Source organism: Petromyzon marinus, chromosome 61 (assembly GCF_048934315.1).
Source record: "Petromyzon marinus isolate PM22_M1 ecotype Great Lakes invasive population chromosome 61, UKy_Petmar_22M1.pri1.0, whole genome shotgun sequence".
NCBI classification, from domain to species: Eukaryota; Metazoa; Chordata; class Hyperoartia; order Petromyzontiformes; family Petromyzontidae; genus Petromyzon; species Petromyzon marinus.
Window position 1 is genome coordinate 2,496,693 of NC_133727.1, and position 21,809 is coordinate 2,518,501.

At 53.1% G+C, this 21,809-nt stretch overlaps 1 protein-coding gene across 1 annotated transcript; it reads left to right on the forward strand.

The window, feature by feature from the left end:
• Window positions 1-912: 912 nt before the first annotated feature.
• Window positions 913-17,315, forward strand: FBXL3 (F-box and leucine rich repeat protein 3). Its single transcript, XM_032976929.2, has 5 exons — window positions 913-2,074; window positions 4,190-4,333; window positions 6,715-6,837; window positions 7,966-8,137; window positions 8,395-17,315. The coding sequence occupies exons 1-5, from the start codon at window positions 1,106-1,108 to the stop codon at window positions 9,057-9,059; spliced, it is 2,073 nt and encodes a 690-aa protein (XP_032832820.2). The 5' UTR covers window positions 913-1,105; the 3' UTR covers window positions 9,060-17,315.
• The last annotated feature ends 4,494 nt before the right edge of the window (window positions 17,316-21,809 follow it).

The window sequence follows — 21,809 nt, forward strand, 5'->3', positions numbered from 1 at the left end:
CACACATGACACACACACATAACACACACACATAACACACACACACATGACACACACATGACACACACACACACACACATGACACACACATGACACACACACATGACACACACACACATGACACACACACATGACACACATGACACACACACATGACACACACATGACACACACACACATGACACACACATGACACACACACATGACACACACATGACACACACACACATGACACACACACAGTGGGGGGGTTCACAGAAAGGCGCCCGAGTTGGGAATCGAACCCAGGGGCCCCTTCTTACTGCTAGGCTGGCGTGGTGCCACTGCGCAGATGATGATTGCGATGATGATTGCGATGATGATTGCGATGATGATTGCGATGATGATTGCGATGATGATGACTGCGATGATGATGATTACGATGATGGCAATGATGGCAATGATGATTACGATGATGATGATGGCGATGATGATGGCGATGATGATTACGATGATGATGATGGCGATGATGATGATTACGATGAAAAAAAAAGAGAGAGACACGGCGAGTGACAGACACAGTGAACGTCTCTCTTGTTGTGTGTGTCGGGGTGGAGCGGAGCTCCCTACAATCTCCCACCCCCTTCACCACCCCTCCCCCCACCCCCTCACCACCCCTCCCCCCACCCCTTCACCACCCCTCCCCCCACCCCCTCACCGCCCCTCCCCCCACCCCCTCACCGCCCCTCCCCCCAGCCAACCCCCTCACCACCCATCCCCCCCACCCCCTCACCCCCCCCACCCATCCTCACTCCCCTCACCTCCCCCTACCTCACCCCCTCACCACCCCCCCCACCTCCCCCCACCCAATCCCCCCACCCCTAACCCCTCCCCTCACCACTCCTCCCCCCACCCCACCCCCTCACCACCCCTCCCCCCCACCGCCCCACGTCACCGAGGCAGCGGCTTTAGCGGTCGTGTTACGGTCGCCATGGCAACGTGATCCACTTAGCTCAGCGTTGGCGGCGGCGATGGCGACGACGACCACGATGACGACGATGATGATGATGGTGGCGATGTTATCAGCTCTCCTTCGCTCGCGCGCGTCTCCCCCGGCGCAGGCGACATGAAGAAGCGCGGAGCCACCAACACCACCAATAACCCCACCACCACCAACAACAACAACACCACCATCAACAACAACAACAACGGCGGTGGCCTCGGGACCGCCGGGCCCACCTCGAGCAAGCGAGGTCGCGGGCACGGCTTCGCGCCGGCCACGCCGCGCCTCGACCACGGCCGCACCGCGGCCGCCGCGGTGTGGCCGGCGGCGCCCGTGGGCGACTCCGCTCACCAGCCGGAGGTCCGACTCAACGCCAGGGTCGCCGCGCTCTTACACGTCCCCGCCGCCTCCACGTCGTCATCCTCCTCTTCCAGGTCGTCGTCCATCACGCAGCTCAACAACAAGAAGGGTCAAGACGGCCTGGGCCATCACGGCCAGGGTCAACAGGGCCAGGGTCAACAGGGCCATCACGGCCAGGGTCAACAGGGCCAAGACGGCCAGGGTCAACAGGGTCAACAGGGTCAACAGGGCCTGGGCCAAGACAGACTGAGCCATCACGGCCAGGGTCAACAGGGTCAACAGGGCCTGGGCCATCACGGCCAGGGTCAACAGGGCCAAGACGGCCAGGGTCAACAGGGCCTGGGCCAAGACGGCCAGGGTCAACAGGGTCAACAGTGTCAACAGGGCCTGGGCCAAGACGGACTTGGCCAAGACGGCCAAGACGTCCTGAGCCATCACGACCAGGGCCAAGACGGCCAGGGTCAACAGGGTCAACAGGGCCTGGGCCAAGACGGACTGGGCCAAGACGGCCAGGGTCAACAGGGCCAAGACGGCGACGTCGCCTCCTCCTCCTCCGCGTGCTCGTCTCGGGGGGGCCCCTGCGGCCCCCACTGCGGCTTCCCGGGCCCCTGCCTGGGCGAGGCCGCCCCGGACTGGGGCCGGCTGCCTGCCGAGCTGCTGCTGCACGTGTTCACCTGGCTGCCGCTGGTGCAGCGGGCACGCGCATGCCAGGTGTGCCGCTCGTGGAACCAGGTGAGTGGCGGCGAGATGTTAACTACCTCGCCTGGTCTGCAGGAGGTCGCGGGTTCCACCCAGACCCTGACGATGCCTGCCTGCCTGCCTGCTGTATATTTTGAGTTTGCGTGTCTCTCTCTCTCTGTGGTGAGATGTTAACTATCTCGCCTGGTCTGCAGGAGGTCGTGGGTTCCACCCAGACCTTGACGATGCCTGCCTGCCTGCCTGCTGTATATTTTGAGTTTGCGTGTCTCTCTCTCTCTGTGGTGAGATGTTAACTACCTCGCCTGGTCTGCAGGAGGTCGTGGGTTCCACCCAGACCCTGACGATGCCTGCCTGCCTGCCTGCTGTATATTTTGAGTTTGCGTGTCTCTCTCTCTCTGTGATGAGATGTTAACTACCTCGCCTGGTCTGCAGGAGGTCGTGGGTTCCACCCAGACCCTGACGATGCCTGCCTGCCTGCTGTATATTTGGAGTTTGCGTGTCTCTCTCTGTGGTGAGATGTTAACTACCTCGCCTGGTATGCAGGAGGTCGCGGGTTCCACTCCGACCCTGACGATGCCTGCCTGCCTGCTGTATATTTGGAGTTTGCGTGTCTCTCTCTCTGTGGTGAGATGTTAACTACCTCGCCTGGTATGCAGGAGGTCGCGGGTTCCACCCAGACCCTGACGATGCCTGTCTGCCTGCCTGCTGAATATTTGGGGTTTGCGTGTCTCTCTCTCTCTGTGGTGAGATGTTAACTACCTCGGCTGGTCTGCAGGAGGTCGTGGGTTCCACCCAGACCCTGACGATGCCTGCCTGCTGTATATTTGGAGTTTGCGTGTCTCTCTCTCTCTCTGTGGTGAGATGTTAACTACCTTGGCTGGTCTGCAGGAGGTCGTGGGTTCCACCCAGACCCTGACGATGCCTGCCTGCCTGCTGTATATTTGGAGTTTGCGTGTCTCTCATCATCATCATCACAGTGGCTCAGAGATGTTAACTACCTCGCCTGGGATACAGGCGGTCGGAGGTTTCGACCCTGACGATGCCTGCCTGCTGTATATTTGGAGTTTGCGTGTCTCATCATCATTACAGTGGCTTAGAGATGTTAACTACCTCGCCCGGTATACAGGAGGTCATAGGTTCGACCCCGATCCTGACGATGCCTGCTCCTGTTTGCGTTGATTTTTCTCCGGGTCATCTGGTTTTCCTCTCCACATTTAGAAACAACAACGTGCCTTTAGAGGATTTGGCTGCTGCTATAAATCTCTACACGATGAGCCACTTCGTTGTGCTAGCATTTGTGGCCAGGTCGCTTCTGAATTAATCTACATAGCCTAGTGGGCATTACCTGGTTCAATAAAAAATAGTTTAGTTTAGTAGTTGAGTGCCTGCTCCTACCGCTCACCCTTTTTTCATTGGCGCTTTTTATTTTACTTGACTAGGTAAGGCTCACTGAGCTACTACGTAGCTTTTTTTTCCAGAAGTGACCTGGCTATCACGAATGACAGGTCAACCGAGTGACTTAGCATCATCATCATCACGTGGAAATTTAGAGCAGCAGTCAAATTACTCTTAAACGCACACCTGAGCCGAGCCAGCACGGCATGCGTGCATTTTTCCACGAGAAAGGATTTTGGGTTAGGTCGCGAAAATTAACCCACCGCCACGCGAGTAAGGTTTGATCACGTGAACAAAAACGTGCCAATTAGCTGTTACTTACGTGACGGCGAGTAAAACCCGCAAAATTTAATATTGGTCTCAAAAGCCTACGTGCGTTTTTCCATTCGCCGTTTGCCGAGCCGGGCCGGAGCCCAACCGTGATGTCACCGCCGCCGATCTCGCAATGCCTCTGAATCTGGCTCGGGGCCAAGCAGAGCCAGGGTGCGGGGCTAACGGCGACGCGTTCGCCACGCGCGTGATGTCAGCCGGTGCGCCGCGAGGACGCGGAATGTCCGCGTCACCGACGAGCATTTTCCGCTCGCTCGCAATCCCGCGTGACGTCGGTCAGTACTGGACTGTACACGACCTGAACGCATCTACGGCCGTTTATTGCCCGCGACGTCAGTGGCACGGCTCGGCTCGGCTTCTGCAGTGGAAAAACAACCCCTTCTTCCTGAGCCGTGCCCCACCCCGCCCCCCCCCCATTTGCAGGCGTTCCACCGGCCGGAGCTGTGGCGTCGTTTCGAGTTTGAGCTGAGCCAGCCGGCGTCGTCCTACCTCCGTGCCACGCATCCCGACCTCATCCAGCAGATCATCGCGCGCCACTCGACGCACCTGCAGTACGTCAGCGTCAAGGTGAGCAGAGGCGTGCGCCACTCGACGCACCAGCGGTACGTCAGCGTCAAGGTGATCAACAACGCTGACGTCTGGATGGAGTTCCAGACCCAACTTTATAGCGGGGGGCAGCAGCACAGGTGTTGGTTGGGGGGGGGCATACAGTGAGGGAAAAAAGTATTTGATCCCCTGCTGATTTTGTACGTTTGCCCACTGACAAAAATACAAGTCTATCATTTTAAGTTTAGATTTATTTGAACAGTGAGAGACAGAATAACAACAAAAATCCAGAAAAACGCATGTCAAAAATGTTATAAATTGATTTGCATTTTAATGAGGGAAATAAGTATTTGACCCCTCTGCAAAACATGACTTAGTACTTGGTGGCAAAACCCTTGTTGGCAATCACAGAGGTCAGACGTTTCTTGTAGTTGGCCACCAGGTTTGCACACATCTCAGGAGGGATTTTGTCCCACTCCTCTTTGCAGATCTTCTCCAAGTCATTAAGGTTTTGAGGCTGACGTTTGGCAACGCGAACTTTCAGCTCCCTACACAGATTTTCTATGGGATTAAGGTCTGGAGACTGGCTAGGCTACTCCAGGACCTTAATGTGCTTCTTCTTGAGCCACTCCTTTGTTGCCTTGGCCGTGTGTTTTGGGTCATCCACGACCCATTTTCAATGCCCTGGCTGAGGGAAGGAGGTTCTCACCCAAGATTTGACGGTACATGGCCCCGTCCATCGTCCCTTTGATGCGGTGAAGTTGTCCTGTCCCCTTAGCAGAAAAACACCCCCAAAGCATAATGTTTCCACCTCCATGTTTGACGGTGGGGATGGTGCTCTTGGAGTCATAGGCAGCATTCCTCCTCCTCCAAACACGGCGACTTGAGTTGATGCCAAAGAGCTAAATTTTGGCCTCATCTGAACACAACACTTTCACCCAGTTGTCCTCTGAATCATTCAAATGTTCATTGGCAAACTTCAGACGGGCATGTATATGTGCTTTCTTGAGCAGGGGGACCTTGCGGGCGCTGCAGGATTTCAGTCCTTCACTGCGTAGTGTGTTACCAATTGTTTTCTTGGTGACTATGGTCCCAGCTGCCTTGAGATCATTGACAAGATCTTCCCGTGTAGTTCTGGGCTGATTCCTCACCGTTCTCATGATCATTGCAACTCCACGAGGTGAGATCTTGTATGGAGACCCCAGGCCGAGGGAGATTGACAGTTCTTTTGTGTTTCTTCCATTTGCGAATAATCGCACCCACTGTTGTCACCTTCTCACCAAGCTGCTTGGCAATGGTCTTGTAGTCCATTCCAGCCTTGTGTAGGTCTACACTCTTGTCCTTGACATCCTTGAAGAGCTCTTTGGCCTTGGCCATGGTGGAGACTTTGGAATCTGATTGATTGCTTCTGTGGACAGGTGTTTTTATACAGGTAACAAGCTGAGATTAGGAGCACTCCCTTTAAGAGTGTGCTCCTAATCTCATCTCGTTACCTGTATAAAAGACACCTGGGAGCCAGAAATCTTTGTGATTGAGAGGGGGTCAAATACTTATTTCCCTCATTAAAATGCAAATCAATTTAGAACATTTTTGACATGCGTTTTTCTGGATTTTGTTGTTGTTATTCTGTCTCTCACTGTTCAAATAAACCTACCATTAAAATTATAGACTGATCATTTCTTTGTCAGTGGGCAAACGTGCAAAATCAGCAGGGGATCAAATATTTTTTTCCCTCACTGTACCTGGTCGTTGGTGAATGAGGCTGCCGAGGAGGGGTGCCCCCCATGAGTAGCAATGTTGCTGCCGTGTGCCATCCCAATATTGAGCGATTCGCAATGTCATTTCTCAGCGTTTGGATGTTTGCCAACAAACAAAAATATTACTTAATGTTATTACTTGTTGAATTATTAGCTTTGAATATAAAGTCCCTTGAGATGGAACATCTCGCTTGCAAGGGTGACCGGGGTGTGGACTGCCACATAGATAGCAACCATGAAATGATACGTACACACGGATATATATACACACACACATACACACTCAGACATAAAGATCCCCTGTGAAGCCTTTAACAGACTGTTGGGGCAAGGGCTGTTCGCGAGTAGCACCGATGAAGGCCGACACAGCATAGGATGGGGTGGTGTAGCCGCCAACACCGTGCTCTGCCGCCTTTGTCTCCCCGTGCCGAAGTTTTAAACACCGCATCGGGTACTCATTTAATAGGGGTCACCCGTTTAATATAATCGCCAGTGATGTTGGTGTTCAGCGGGAATTGAACTCAGGTCTCCGAGTTCAATTCTTGCTCGGGTCGCCGGGTCCCCGCACAGGTGCTCGCTAAACTGCACCCGCCCCGACGGGCTGTGTAGACTACATGGGGATCTTTACCTTTGCCTTTGTCACAGGTGGACAGCAGCAAGGAGTCCGCGGAGGCGGCGTGCAATATCCTGTCGCAGCTCGTCAACTGCTCGCTCAAGACGCTGGGCCTCATCTCCACGGCACGGCCGAGCTTCCTCGACGTGTCCAAGGTTTAGTGGGGCTCGGGACACTTGGCGCAGAGGTTCGGGGTTCGAACCTGGCGGCCGCCCTGGTTAATGCATCGGGCGTCCATCACCACCACCACCACCGACAGCATAACCACACCCGGCACGTCCAAACCAATGAACTTGTTACGTGGTGCACGAGGTTTTAACAAAGCACCGGTTGTTACGATCGTTTTTCGCACAGCTCGCTGTGGATGGTGAGTTAGAGAACGATTCTCACAGCCAGATTTATCAACACTCTCTCGTGCACTCAACCCCACTCGCCAAATCACTCGCCGCGGCAGATTTCGAGAATAACTCTCCCGCAGCAAATGTGTGGACGCCACTTGCTCCATCTGTATGAGCATTTTCCTCCCACACGTAAACACCCATCAATTGGCCGATAAGATCTTAATAGAGGACTGCAGAGCTTGGGCGATTGTTGGTACCACCGGCTCACTGCCTGGCTGCTGCCTTTCCCACTTGTCTGTGATTTCTCCTCGCGCCTCGCAGTCATCCCTCTCGAGGGGATGCTGTTCTGGTTGCAAGTTGATATTATTATTTGAGTCGATCTGCGGCCACGTTTGTGGCACTAAAGTCACGCTGCACGTATTTTGATTCCACGTTTTTGTTACCTGAACTCAACAGGGAAGTTCAACCTCTGTAGGCCCTGGCCCTTTCTGTTTATGCCCCACCCCATTACTCCTGAGGCCCCACCCCTTCCTGTTTATGCCCCACCCCATTACTCCTTAGGCCCCACCTCTTCCAGAGTAGGCCCCACCCCTCTCATCTCTGCCTTTCCCTTTTAGAACCCTCCCCCTTCTTCTTTGTGCCCCGCCTTTTCCTGTTTAGGCCCCGCCCCTTCCTCTTCCTCCTATGGACACGTGGTTGGGCAGGTTTAGGGTATTGGCGGCGGAGGTTGTGCATGTGTACGTGTGTCAAACTTCTTTCGGGGACGCGACTGGCACATTGGCGGCGATGTTTACGCCGCCAATGTGCCACCGTCGGGCGGCGTCGCCCGCGAGGGCAGACGCGTGGCAACGGGGACGCGCGTCGACCGCCGCTCGTCTCCTCCACCGCCCCAACCCTCCCTCCCTCCCCCCCCCCCCCCCCCCGACCGCATGCGCCCACCAGGCTTACTTCGTGTCGGCCCTCACCGTGGTGTTCGTCAACTCCAAGTCGCTGTGCTCACTCAAGGTGGACGACACGCCGGTGGACGACCCCTCCCTCAAGGTGCTCGTGGCCAACAACAGCGAGACGCTCAAGCTGCTCAAGATGAGCAGCTGCCCGCACGTGTCGCCCTCTGGTGAGTGACGACACCTACCGCGACGCTCTGCGCGCGCCTACTCCTATCTGATACTACACTGAGGAGCGGCAGTACCTCCTGTGACTTATCTCTGTGTTATCGCCTGCCCGACGTGAAACCTCTACGGCATTGCGAGCCCTACGTGATATTACCATTTAGGAGCGGCAGCATTGCCAGCCCTGCGTGATATCACCGATTGAGGATCTGCGACATTGCCAGCCAGGTGTGATATCCCCCCCCCGCCGCCCTTTTCCCAGGTATCCTGTGCGTGGCCGACCAGTGCCACGGGCTGCGCGAGCTGGCTCTCAACTACCACGTGCTGAGCGACGCGCTACTGCTGGCGCTGTCGTCCGAGCGCCACGTCCACCTGGAGCACCTGCGCGTGGACGTGGTGAGCGCCGAGCCGGCGACGTTGGGACCAGCGTCGCGGCGCTTCCACTCCATCCGCCGCTCCAGCTGGGACGCGCTGCTCACCCACTCCCCCCACGTCAACCTCGTCATGTACTTCTTCGTGGGCGACGAGGAGGAGTTCGAGCCGTTCTTCCGCGACGCCACCCCCGTCACGCACCTCTACTTCGGCCGCTCGGTGAGCAAGGCCGTGCTGGGCCGCGTGGGCCTGCACTGCCCGCGCCTCGTCGAGCTGGTGGTGTGCGCCAACGGCCTGCAGCCCCTGGACGAGGAGCTGCTGCGCATCGCCGAGCGCTGCGGCAGCCTCTCGGCGATCGGGCTGGGCGAGTGCGAGGTGTCGTGCTCCGCGTTCGTGCAGTTCGTGCGGATGTGCGGCGCCCGCCTGGCGCAGCTCTCCATCATGGAGGAGGTGCTGGTGCCCGACCAGCGCTACGGCAGCCTCGACGAGGTGCACGGCGACGTGTCGCGCCTGCTCGGGCGCGCCTGGTACCCCGACAGCATGCCCACGTGGTGACGACGGCGGCGGCGGTGGCGATGGGGAGAGGCGGTGGCCAGGCGGTGGTGGTGACGGGGAGGCGGTGGCCAAGAGGTGGTTGTGATGGAGACACCCGGACTGTGGTGGAGGGGGAGGTGCTGATTGAAGGTCGAGGAGTTAGTGAAAGGAAGAGAGGACGAGAAGGGTGATTACGGTGACCATGAACCGGAGGGAGGGAACCTTGTACCCCTACAGCGTATCCACGTGGTGACGACAGCAAAGAGGTGGTGATGGAAGAGTTGAGGGGTGAGAGGAGGTGGTGGTGGTGATGGCGGTGGTGAGGAGGGCTGGGAGGATAGGACTTGGAGGAGGAGTGAGAGGAGGGAGGATCTGGTGGAGTGGGAATGAAGGAGTGGGGAGGATGACTACCTCATATGGATTTGTTTGAGGCTCGGAGTGACTGAGAAGAGCTCCTGTGAAGAGAACTAAAGAAAACTGTGAAGAGCTGACTGTGAATATGGGAGTTGCTGTGAAGAGCTGACTGGGAAGAGGTGACTGAATAGCAACCACGGAAGTTGTGATAGAGTGGGTGAGTGAATAGATGGGTGAGTGAATGAGTGATTAGGTGAGTTGGTAAATGAGTGATTTTATGAGCGGCTGAATGATTGGGTGAGTGAGTGCATCAGTCAGGGGTCAAGTGAGCGCATGAGCGGGTGAGCAGAGGGATGAGTGGGTGAATGTGTGAGTGAATGAGTGATTTGGTGAGTGGGTGAATGAGTTGTTTGGTAAGTGGGTGAATGAGTGGGAGAGTGAGCGGATGAGTTAACGACTCAGTGGGTGAGTGATTGGGTGAGTGAATGATCGATCGGGTGAGTGAGCTGTTGTGACCAGCACTGTGGTGGTGGTTGATGAGAGGACGCAGTATCTGTGTGGTTGGGAGTCACTCTGGGTTCCAAGTCTATACACAATGCTTTGTGACACTGACGCTCTGCCCACGCAGTCTTGTTAGGGCAAGCGCTGTTAGCGAGTAGCACCGATGAAGGCCGGCACGGTACACCTCTGGTGTGGCCAGCACCACTCCCGGACGCTTTTGTCTCCCAAGTTGCTGATATTCTATAAACTGTGCCACGTACTCATTCAAGGCTGAGCCGACCTAGGGTAGGTCCATAACGCTTTCATATATTCGCCGTTGAGTTTAGCCACGAGCTAACACACACACCGCACTCTGGATTTTAGCGGTGACTAGTCAGACCACTGAGATGACTTGCCGTACTGCCCTATGAAGTGTATAATAGGCGGCGTTTCAGGCAATGGCCCTCTTTCATAGCACAGAGAAGTCGGAGATGTAGAGACAGGGAGGTCGTGCAGTGGAGACAGAGCAATCCACTTTCTCTGCCCCCTCTCTGTGCTATGAAGAAGGCCCATTGTCCGAAACGTCGCCCATTATCAATGTCTTCTTCGTCTTCGTGTGGCTGATTTCGTTATTGAGCAAAAGCTGTGATTCTTACATTGAGGTGGCTGATGAGCCGCGTGATTCCGTCAGGAAGGAGTGGAGTAGTGCATCACAGATGTGATGTGCATCACAGATGTGATGCACTACTGCACTCCTTCCTTTGTATAGAGATCCCTATGTGAATCTATAGATCTTTGTGTGAGTATGGATCCCTGTGAGACTATGGGTCTGTATGTGAATCTATAGATCTCTGTGTGAGTATGGATCTCTGTGGGACTATGGGTCTGTATGTGAATCTATAGATCTGTGTGAGTATGGATCTCTGTGAGACTATGGGTCTGTATGTGAATCTATAGATCTCTGTGTGAGTATGGAACTCTGTGTGACTATGGGTCTGTATGTGAATCTATAGATCTCTGTGTGAGTATGGATCTCTGTGAGACTATGGGTCTGTATGTGAATCTATAGATCTCTGTGTGAGTATGGAACTCTGTGAGACTATGGGTCTGTATCTGAATCTAGATCTCCGTGTGAGTCTATGGGCCTGTAACTGAATCTATAGGTCTCTGTGCAACTCTATGGATCTCTGTGAGTCTATGAGTCTGTAGCTGTAGATCTCTATGTGAACCTATGGGTCTCTGTGTGAGTCTATGGGTCTGTAGCTGTAGATCTCTGTGTGAACCTATGGGTCTCTGTGTGAGTCTATGGGTCTGTAGCTGTAGATCTCTGTGCAACTCTATGGATCTCTGTGTGAGTCTATGGGTCTGTAGCTGTAGATCTCTGTGCAACTCTATGGATCTCTGTGAGTCTATGGGTCTGTAGCTGTAGATCTCTGTGCTACTCTATGGATCTCTGTGAGTCTATGGGTCTGTAGCTGTAGATCTCTGTGCAACTCTATGGATCTCTGTGAGTCTATGGGTCTGTAGCTGTAGATCTCTGTGCTACTCTATGGATCTCTGTGAGTCTATGGGTCTGTAGCTGTAGATCTCTGTGCAACTCTATGGATCTCTGTGAGTCTATGGGTCTGTAGCTGTAGATCTCTGTGCAACTCTATGGATCTCTGTGTGAGTCTATGGGTCTGTAGCTGTAGATCTCTGTGCAACTCTATGGATCTCTGTGAGTCTATGGGTCTGTAGCTGTAGATCTCTGTGCTACTCTTTGGATCTCTGTGAGTCTATGGGTCTGTAGCTGTAGATCTCTGTGCAACTCTATGGATCTCTGTGAGTCTATGGGTCTGTAGCTGTAGATCTCTGTGCAACTCTATGGATCTCTGTGTGAGTCTATGGGTCTGTAGCTGTAGATCTCTGTGCAACTCTATGGATCTCTGTGAGTCTATGGGTCTGTAGCTGTAGATCTCTGTGCAACTCTATGGATCTCTGTGAGTCTATGGGTCTGTAGCTGTAGATCTCTGTGCTACTCTTTGGATCTCTGTGAGTCTATGGGTCTGTAGCTGTAGATCTCTGTGCAACTCTATGGATCTCTGTGAGTCTATGGGTCTGTAGCTGTAGATCTCTGTGCAACTCTATGGATCTCTGTGTGAGTCTATGGGTCTGTAGCTGTAGATCTCTGTGCAACTCTATGGATCTCTGTGAGTCTATGGGTCTGTAGCTGTAGATCTCTGTGCAACTCTATGGATCTCTGTGAGTCTATGGGTCTGTAGCTGTAGATCTCTGTGCAACTCTATGGATCTCTGTGAGTCTATGGGTCTGTAGCTGTAGATCTCTGTGCAACTCTATGGATCTCTGTGTGAGTCTATGGGTCTGTAGCTGTAGATCTCTGTGCAACTCTATGGATCTCTGTGAGTCTATGGGTCTGTAGCTGTAGATCTCTGTGCTACTCTATGGATCTCTGAGTCTATGGGTCTGTAGCTGTAGATCTCTGTGCAACTCTATGGATCTCTGTGAGTCTATGGGTCTGTAGCTGTAGATCTCTGTGCAACTCTTTGGATCTCTGTGAGTCTATGGGTCTGTAGCTGTAGATCTCTGTGTGAACCTATGGGTCTCTGTGTGAGTCTATGGGTCTGTAGCTGTAGATCTCTGTGCTACTCTTTGGATCTCTGTGAGTCTATGGGTCTGTAGCTGTAGATCTCTGTGCTACTCTTTGGATCTCTGTGAGTCTATGGGTCTGTAGCTGTAGATCTCTGTGCTACTCTTTGGATCTCTGTGAGTCTATGGGTCTGTAGCTGTAGATCTCTGTGCAACTCTATGGATCTCTGTGAGTCTATGGGTCTGTAGCTGTAGATCTCTGTGCAACTCTATGGATCTGTGTGAGTCTATGGGTCTGTAGCTGTAGATCTCTGTGCAACTCTATGGATCTCTGTGAGTCTATGGGTCTGTAGCTGTAGATCTCTGTGCAACTCTATGGATCTCTGTGTGAGTCTATGGGTCTGTAGCTGTAGATCTCTGTGCAACTCTATGGATCTCTGTGAGTCTATGGGTCTGTAGCTGTAGATCTCTGTGCTACTCTTTGGATCTCTGTGAGTCTATGGGTCTGTAGCTGTAGATCTCTGTGCAACTCTATGGATCTCTGTGTGAGTCTATGGGTCTGTAGCTGTAGATCTCTGTGCAACTCTATGGATCTCTGTGTGAGTCTATGGGTCTGTAGCTGTAGATCTCTGTGCAACTCTATGGATCTCTGTGAGTCTATGGGTCTGTAGCTGTAGATCTCTGTGCAACTCTTTGGATCTCTGTGAGTCTATGGGTCTGTAGCTGTAGATCTCTGTGCAACTCTATGGATCTCTGTGTGAGTCTATGGGTCTGTAGCTGTAGATCTCTGTGCAACTCTATGGATCTCTGTGAGTCTATGGGTCTGTAGCTGTAGATCTCTGTGCAACTCTATGGATCTCTGTGAGTCTATGGGTCTGTAGCTGTAGATCTCTGTGCTACTCTTTGGATCTCTGTGAGTCTATGGGTCTGTAGCTGTAGATCTCTGTGCAACTCTATGGATCTCTGTGAGTCTATGGGTCTGTAGCTGTAGATCTCTGTGCAACTCTATGGATCTCTGTGTGAGTCTATGGGTCTGTAGCTGTAGATCTCTGTGCAACTCTATGGATCTCTGTGAGTCTATGGGTCTGTAGCTGTAGATCTCTGTGCAACTCTATGGATCTCTGTGAGTCTATGGGTCTGTAGCTGTAGATCTCTGTGCAACTCTATGGATCTCTGTGAGTCTATGGGTCTGTAGCTGTAGATCTCTGTGCAACTCTATGGATCTCTGTGTGAGTCTATGGGTCTGTAGCTGTAGATCTCTGTGCAACTCTATGGATCTCTGTGAGTCTATGGGTCTGTAGCTGTAGATCTCTGTGCTACTCTATGGATCTCTGAGTCTATGGGTCTGTAGCTGTAGATCTCTGTGCAACTCTATGGATCTCTGTGAGTCTATGGGTCTGTAGCTGTAGATCTCTGTGCAACTCTTTGGATCTCTGTGAGTCTATGGGTCTGTAGCTGTAGATCTCTGTGTGAACCTATGGGTCTCTGTGTGAGTCTATGGGTCTGTAGCTGTAGATCTCTGTGCTACTCTTTGGATCTCTGTGAGTCTATGGGTCTGTAGCTGTAGATCTCTGTGCTACTCTTTGGATCTCTGTGAGTCTATGGGTCTGTAGCTGTAGATCTCTGTGCTACTCTTTGGATCTCTGTGAGTCTATGGGTCTGTAGCTGTAGATCTCTGTGCAACTCTATGGATCTCTGTGAGTCTATGGGTCTGTAGCTGTAGATCTCTGTGCAACTCTATGGATCTGTGTGAGTCTATGGGTCTGTAGCTGTAGATCTCTGTGCAACTCTATGGATCTCTGTGAGTCTATGGGTCTGTAGCTGTAGATCTCTGTGCAACTCTATGGATCTCTGTGTGAGTCTATGGGTCTGTAGCTGTAGATCTCTGTGCAACTCTATGGATCTCTGTGAGTCTATGGGTCTGTAGCTGTAGATCTCTGTGCTACTCTTTGGATCTCTGTGAGTCTATGGGTCTGTAGCTGTAGATCTCTGTGCAACTCTATGGATCTCTGTGTGAGTCTATGGGTCTGTAGCTGTAGATCTCTGTGCAACTCTATGGATCTCTGTGTGAGTCTATGGGTCTGTAGCTGTAGATCTCTGTGCAACTCTATGGATCTCTGTGAGTCTATGGGTCTGTAGCTGTAGATCTCTGTGCAACTCTTTGGATCTCTGTGAGTCTATGGGTCTGTAGCTGTAGATCTCTGTGCAACTCTATGGATCTCTGTGTGAGTCTATGGGTCTGTAGCTGTAGATCTCTGTGCAACTCTATGGATCTCTGTGTGAGTCTATGGGTCTGTAGCTGTAGATCTCTGTGCTACTCTATGGATCTCTGTGAGTCTATGGGTCTGTAGCTGTAGATCTCTGTGCAACTCTATGGATCTCTGTGAGTCTATGGGTCTGTAGCTGTAGATCTCTGTGCAACTCTATGGATCTCTGTGAGTCTATGGGTCTGTAGCTGTAGATCTCTGTGCAACTCTATGGATCTCTGTGTGAGTCTATGGGTCTGTAGCTGTAGATCTCTGTGCAACTCTATGGATCTCTGTGAGTCTATGGGTCTGTAGCTGTAGATCTCCGTGTGAACCTATGGGTCTCTGTGTGAGTCTATGGGTCTGTAGCTGTAGATCTCTGTGTGAACTCTATGGATCTCTGTGAGTCTATGGGTCTGTAGCTGTAGATCTCTGTGCAACTCTATGGATCTCTGTGAGTCTATGGGTCTGTAGCTGTAGATCTCTGTGCAACTCTATGGATCTCTGTGAGTCTATGGGTCTGTAGCTGTAGATCTCCGTGTGAACCTATGGGTCTCTGTGTAAGTCTATGGGTCTGTAGCTGTAGATCTCTGTGCTACTCTATGGATCTCTGTGAGTCTATGGGTCTGTAGCTGTAGATCTCTGTGCAACTCTATGGATCTCTGTGAGTCTATGGGTCTGTAGCTGTAGATCTCTGTGCAACTCTATGGATCTCTGTGTGAGTCTATGGGTCTGTAGCTGTAGATCTCTGTGCTACTCTATGGATCTCTGTGAGTCTATGGGTCTGTAGCTGTAGATCTCTGTGTGAACCTATGGGTCTCTGTGTAAGTCTATAGCATCCATGTATTCCTTTTCATGTGCGTGATGTTGATGTGGAGAGCAGCAGCTGTGATTCTACATCGAGGATGATTGCGTCAAGGAGGAGTAGCGGAGTGGCATTATCATCGCTGCTGTGATGATGATGCCCTCCCCCACTTCGTATTTGTGGATCGAGCAATTGAGTCAACGTTACACGCTCCACGCTCTTTTTACCTCTTAAGGCCACACACAGACACAGAGAGAGACAGAGTTGTTGGTGGTGGTGGTGGTGTTGTTGTTTGTGCAACCACTGCCAAAGCAGCACCACCGCCAAGTAAATTCGCCTGTGATCGCAACACAGCAACGGAGGTCAGAATGTAACGAAGTAAATTAGTATCCTGCAACGTCCCTTTGTATCGCAAGCGCCACCAAACACTATTCCCTCGCTCTCGTAGGGAGAGAGGGCGACTCCGAGGCGCCATGAGGAGGAGGAACCACGGACGAGGTACGGGAAGGCGGCAGCAGCAGCAGCAGCAGCCGCGCAGCGGTGAGGAGCCGGCACTGCCAACAATTGGCCAAGCTCTGCGGCCCTCGATGTTGTAAGAGGCGCTATCGGGCAATTATTGAGCGTTTATACACACGTGGGAGGAAACCCACGCGTGAGAGGGGGAAACACTCTATTCCGTACAGACAGAACCAGGGAAAACCCACGCGTGAGAGGGGGAAACACTCTATCCCGTACAGACAGAACCAGGGAAAACCCACGCGTGAGAGGGGGAAACACTCTATCCCGTACAGACAAAACCATAAAAAACCCACGCGTGAGAGGGGGAAACACTCTATCCCGTACAGGCAGAACCAGATAAAACCCACGCGTGAGAGGGGGAAACACTCTATCCCGTACAGACAGAAGCAGATAAAACCCACGCGTGAGAGGGGGAAACACTCTATCCCGTACAGACAGAACCAGGGAAAACCCACGCGTGAGAGGGGGAAACACTCTATCCCGTACAGACAGAACCAGATAAAACCCACGCGTGAGAGGGGGAAACACTCTATCCCGTACAGACAGAACCAGGGAAAACCCACACGTGAGAGGGGGAAACACTCTATCCCGTACAGACGGAACCAGATAAAACCCACGCGTGAGAGGGGGAAACACTCTATCCCGTACAGACAGAACCAGATAAAACCCACGCGTGAGAGGGGGAAACACTCTATCCCCCATACAGATGGAACGGATTGAGATAGGTACGCACTTTACCGTTACCATCTTCTCCTGTCGGAGCCAGGGTACCGCTCTCCTCCCTGACTCCCGTCCAAGGCAGAGGTAGTATGGAACGGAGAGAGATGAGTCCACACTTTGCCGTGCCGACTTCTCCCGGCGAGACAGGGTTACGGGCTCTCGACCTCAACCCGCGGGGGGGGAGGGAGTTTGGCACACCATGATCTGTGCGTGATCCACCAACCCACGCTGCTGCAGCCTCCACTGCGCTGGGCAGCCACGTGCTGTCGCCCAAGTGAGGAAGGCCCAGGGGGTTAGGACGTGAACGCTCGACTCGTTGCTGTGCAGGTCAAGATGACTGCCTCGTGTGATGGCCGTGGTCGTAATTTTCCTTTGCGTTATTGAAGTTGTTCTAACGATCAGTCGTCCGTAGTGTTGTCAGTCGTCACCATGTTTTGCTATTACGTCCTATCTGTGATGAACGTCCTCAACGTTAGTCGTCACGTGGCTACGAGTAGCAGCTCCAGTACTGTGACCCCCCCTCCCTCTCCCCAACACACCGTGCTGGATTAAAGTTGATTTTCATAACGCGCGCGTGCGCGTGATTGTGCGCGCGAGTGGGTGGGTGGACGAGTGAGGGGGTGAGTGAGGGAATGAGTGAATCGGCGAGTTGGCGATGCTGAGGAAGCGATGCCGAGGAAGTGATCGTTTCCACGCTGAACTCGCGCGCACACACCACGTCGCTGTTCAGAATCGGGGGGAGAACGAGCCCAACGCACGCACATTGACAACTGCCATTCGCCACGAATTGGCAGTGACGTGACCGCGGTGCTTGTGCCAGGCTAGGTGTACCTTGAGGCCACGTGGGAGTGTCGACGACTCTTGCTGCTGGCAGGAAGGAGGCTATAGGACAGATTCAGGTGCCATGTGTTGACTGAGGCTGCTCTGCTCGTTCGTTGCGAGCGTCACTCCTCCACCCGCCACTATTGTTGGAGGGCGACTGGCACCAACTGCTCAGCAGCTTCCTTCGCTGAGCCTTCTCCAGAGGGCGATCTTGGCACCGCCGTGGGCGAGCCCGCTCAATCACAGATCCTCATGTTCCGCATCAGCCCATCTCTTCTCCAGCCTGGGCCGCACCCATTTGGCCCCCTGTCGGAGGCTGCCCGGGGGCATGAGGTGGATGGGGCATGCGGGCAACATACACGACCCTCACGTGCCAGCCACCACCACGCACACACTTTGTGCCACTGTGTAAATCAGCGATGAGCCGAACCCGACAATTTACGACGATAATGAGCCAAGAATGTCTGTGTGTCGATGTCACTCCACGTCGACCAGCCCCCCTCATTAATAATCGTGAACAGGTGACATCACTCCACATCGAACGGCCCCCCTCATTAATAATCATGACCAGGTGACGTCTTCCAAATGGACACCCCCCCCCCAATTAATATTAATTAGCGGGTGACGTCACTCCACATGGGGGGGGGGGCGAGGCGCCTCCTCCCCCCTCCTCGTCGTTAACTCAACCCTCACTACAAAAGCCGAACCCTCACGTCACGTGATCTCCGTAACGCTATTGAGACATCAAAGTAAAAGGGACGTCGTGATGAACAAGGGATTATAACCTTTCCATGAAATAGGTCTGTGTCACCGCGGCCTTACAGATTGCACACGAATTGATGCAATTTTTTTTACTGAAGTGGGGGAGAAGCCAGAGTTAGGGCAGTTAAATAACTCACAAAACGGAGGGGGCGAATGAAGTTAAAAAATATATTGCTGTGGTTGTCACACCTGATGATGATTGCTTGTGTTGCAATCGGAACGTCGTGATTTACTTTATTTTATTTTTTATTATTTTTTTCCCACCTACGTGACTTTACCGAAAGAACCAAAGAATATGGATCATTGCAGTCACGGAAACTTCAAATCGAGAATGATTCAACGCTCCATCCCTCCCGGTAGACGCCCTCCCAGAAGTGCTCCATTCCGTGGCTGCCACCATTCTTGACTGTCTTGCATGATCCCTTCGAGCGAGGAGTCGACCGGCCCAAGCTCGTCCACTGTCCTGGCGCAGTTCGAATGATGTAATTGTATAGGTCATGTTAAACCTGAACTGATGCTGCAGCTGTTGCTGCTACTGCGTAACTTTTAAACCAGAGGTCACTGGTTCGATTCCATCTCCCGTTGCGGTAGTTGTGAAACAACGGGGGAAGCTTCTTAAATCGGCGGCCCAGTGGTGTACGTCACGGGTGGTTCATGGGCAGGTCTGTTCAGGCGGGGAGAGCAATGCGATTGAGCTCTGGTTAATTGACGTCGCCAGGTGTGTCTCTATTTTCCACACAAATGCTCACAAAATATGCGTTTCTTTCACAAGGGGGCAATGCAGCCTCTCCAATGCCACCCAAGAGTGGCGAGCGGCCAAGTGGCCAACCATCCGGACTCGCTGACCGCGTACGATCTTCTGCACCCCGTGACCAGATGGTGAACAATGTCACCGACAATGGCTGTGAGGCTCCTGGACATGTTGGCCGAGGGGACCCCCCACCCCCCTATACGGCAGCAGGAGGTTGCATTGAGAGTGCCCGCCCGGCAAACACTGTGGAGTGGCGATCTCGCGCGAACTCAACAACACCAGCACGCGTGCCTCCACCTGCACGATGAAGCAAATTTTTGTTGAACCGATGACGCGGCAGACCACATCGTCCTCATTCGTGGTTACGTCTTTGCGGGAGGCCGTCTTCCCGAAGCTGCATCGTCCGCGGCTCGAGGGAGATTTTGTGATGCAAGGCCAACGACACCAGGGTCCTTGAGTCAGCGACATCGCGGCGTTCACAGGCTATGTACGAATACAAGCTCCGACGCCTGCTCCAGCCTCGTGCTCCATCGTCGACAAAACCACGTGGCGTCGTCGTTGTTGCGATCTCATCGGGGGCATTCGGCAGCTGAGCACGTGGTGATAGTCCGGCCTCGTTAGCCGTCTCACAGCCGGTCCCGTCTATTCTCAGGACCCCGGCAATGCCCCTCCTGTGGCAGGGTTCCAAATTTCAAGCGACCCGTGCGGTAGCTTTTGTTGGGGGGGGGGGGGGGGGTGTAACACACGCGACGTGCCTGCTGCCATCCCGTGGCGGAAAAAACAAAAAAACATTTACAAGGCGATGCACATTGGGGAAGCAGAGTTCATGGCTCCATGGCATTTGTATTTACTTATTTGTTTACCAAACTGATCCAAGTTCAATCTTGATTTGAGGCTTTCGTGACTGCAGGAATCCATACTCTCTGGTTCGTTCGGTGAAGTCACGTGGGTAGAAAAAATAATAAAAGAACACGACGTTTCGGTCGCAACACAAGCGTCCGTCATCAGGTGAGAAAGAATGCTCTGATGTTGTGGATTTATATAGGCACGGGGGGGGGGGGGGGGCGGTATGAACGTGAAAGCTTTCGTGAACCAATGCCAGATCAAGTCACGTAGAAAGAATTTTAATTAAATTTTGTTATTTTTCCATTTCTATCTTCGTGACTTTACCGAAAGAACCAAGAATATGAATTCCTGCAGTCACGGGGTCACACGTGTCTCTGTCTCAGGACAACTCGTGTCTCTGTCTCAGGGTCACTCGTGTCCCTGTCTCAGGACAACTCGTGTCTCTGTCTCAGGGTCTCTCGTGTCCCTGTCTCAGGACAACTCGTGTCTCTGTCTCAGGACAACTCGTGTCTCTGTCTCAGGGATACTCGTGTCTCTGTCTCAGGGTCTCTCGTGTCTCTGTCTCAGGGTCTCTCGTGTCTCTGTCTTAGGGTCTCTCGTGTCTCTGTCTAAGGGTCTCTCGTGTCCCTGTCTCAGGGCTACTCGTGTCTCTGTCTCAGGGTCTCTTGTGTCTCTGTCTCAGGGTCTCTCGTGTCCCTGTCTCAGGACAACTCGTGTCTCTGTCTCAGGGCTACTCGTGTCTCTGTCTCAGGACAACTCGTGTCTCTGTCTCAGGGCTACTCGTGTCTCTGTCTCAGGGTCTCTCGTGTCTCTGTCTCAGGACAACTCGTGTCTCTGTCTCAGGGTCACACGTGTCTCTGTCTCAGGGTCTCTCGTGTTTCTGTCTCAGGACAACTCGTGTCTCTGTCTCAGGGTCACTCGTGTCTCTGTCTCAGGGTCTCTCGTGTCTCTGTCTCAGGACAACTCGTGTCTCTGTCTCAGGGCAACTCGTGTCTCTGTCTCAGGGCTACTCGTGTCTCTGTCTCAGGACAACTCGTGTCTCTGTCTCAGGGTCTCTCGTGTCTCTGTCTCAGGGTCTCTCGTGTCTCTGTCTCAGGACAACTCGTGTCTCTGTCTCAGGGTCTATCGTGTCTCTGTCTCAGGGTCTCTCGTGTCTCTGTCTCAGGGTCTCTCGTGTCTCTGTCTCAGGGTCTCTCGTGTCTCTGTCTCAGGGTCACACGTGTCTCTGTCTCAGGGTCACACGTGTCTCTGTATCAGGGTCACTTGTGTCTCTGTCTCAGGACAACTCGTGTCTCTGTCTCAGGGTCTCTCGTGTTTCTGTCTCAGGACAACTCGTGTCTCTGTCTCAGGGTCACTCGTGTCTCTGTCTCAGGGTCTCTCGTGTCTCTGTCTCAGGACAACTCGTGTCTCTGTCTCAGGGCAACTCGTGTCTCTGTCTCAGGGCTACTCGTGTCTCTGTCTCAGGACAACTCGTGTCTCTGTCTCAGGGTCTCTCGTGTCTCTGTCTCAGGGTCTCTCGTGTCTCTGTCTCAGGACAACTCGTGTCTCTGTCTCAGGGTCTATCGTGTCTCTGTCTCAGGGTCTCTCGTGTCTCTGTCTCAGGGTCTCTCGTGTCTCTGTCTCAGGGTCTCTCGTGTCTCTGTCTCAGGGTCACACGTGTCTCTGTCTCAGGGTCACACGTGTCTCTGTCTCAGGGTCACACGTGTCTCTGTCTCAGGGTCACTTGTGTCTCTGTCTCAGGACAACTCGTGTCTCTGTCTCAGGGTCTCTCGTGTCTCTGTCTCAGGGTCACACGTGTCTCTGTCTCAGGACAACTCGTGTCTCTGTCTCAGGACAACTCGTGTCTCTGTCTCAGGACAACTCGTGTCTCTGTCTCAGGG

What these genes read in the sequence shown, in the direction of transcription:
- FBXL3 (XM_032976929.2), top strand. Translation starts at nt 1,106, where the DNA reads ATGAAGAAGCGCGGAGCCACCAACACCACCAATAACCCCACCACCACC. An exon ending in TGCAGTACGTCAGCGTCAAG is followed by an intron (nt 4,334 to 6,714) that starts GTGAGCAGAGGC and finishes CCTTTGTCACAG; the next exon opens with GTGGACAGCAGCAAGGAGTC. An exon ending in CCCGCACGTGTCGCCCTCTG is followed by an intron (nt 8,138 to 8,394) that starts GTGAGTGACGAC and finishes CCCTTTTCCCAG; the next exon opens with GTATCCTGTGCGTGGCCGAC.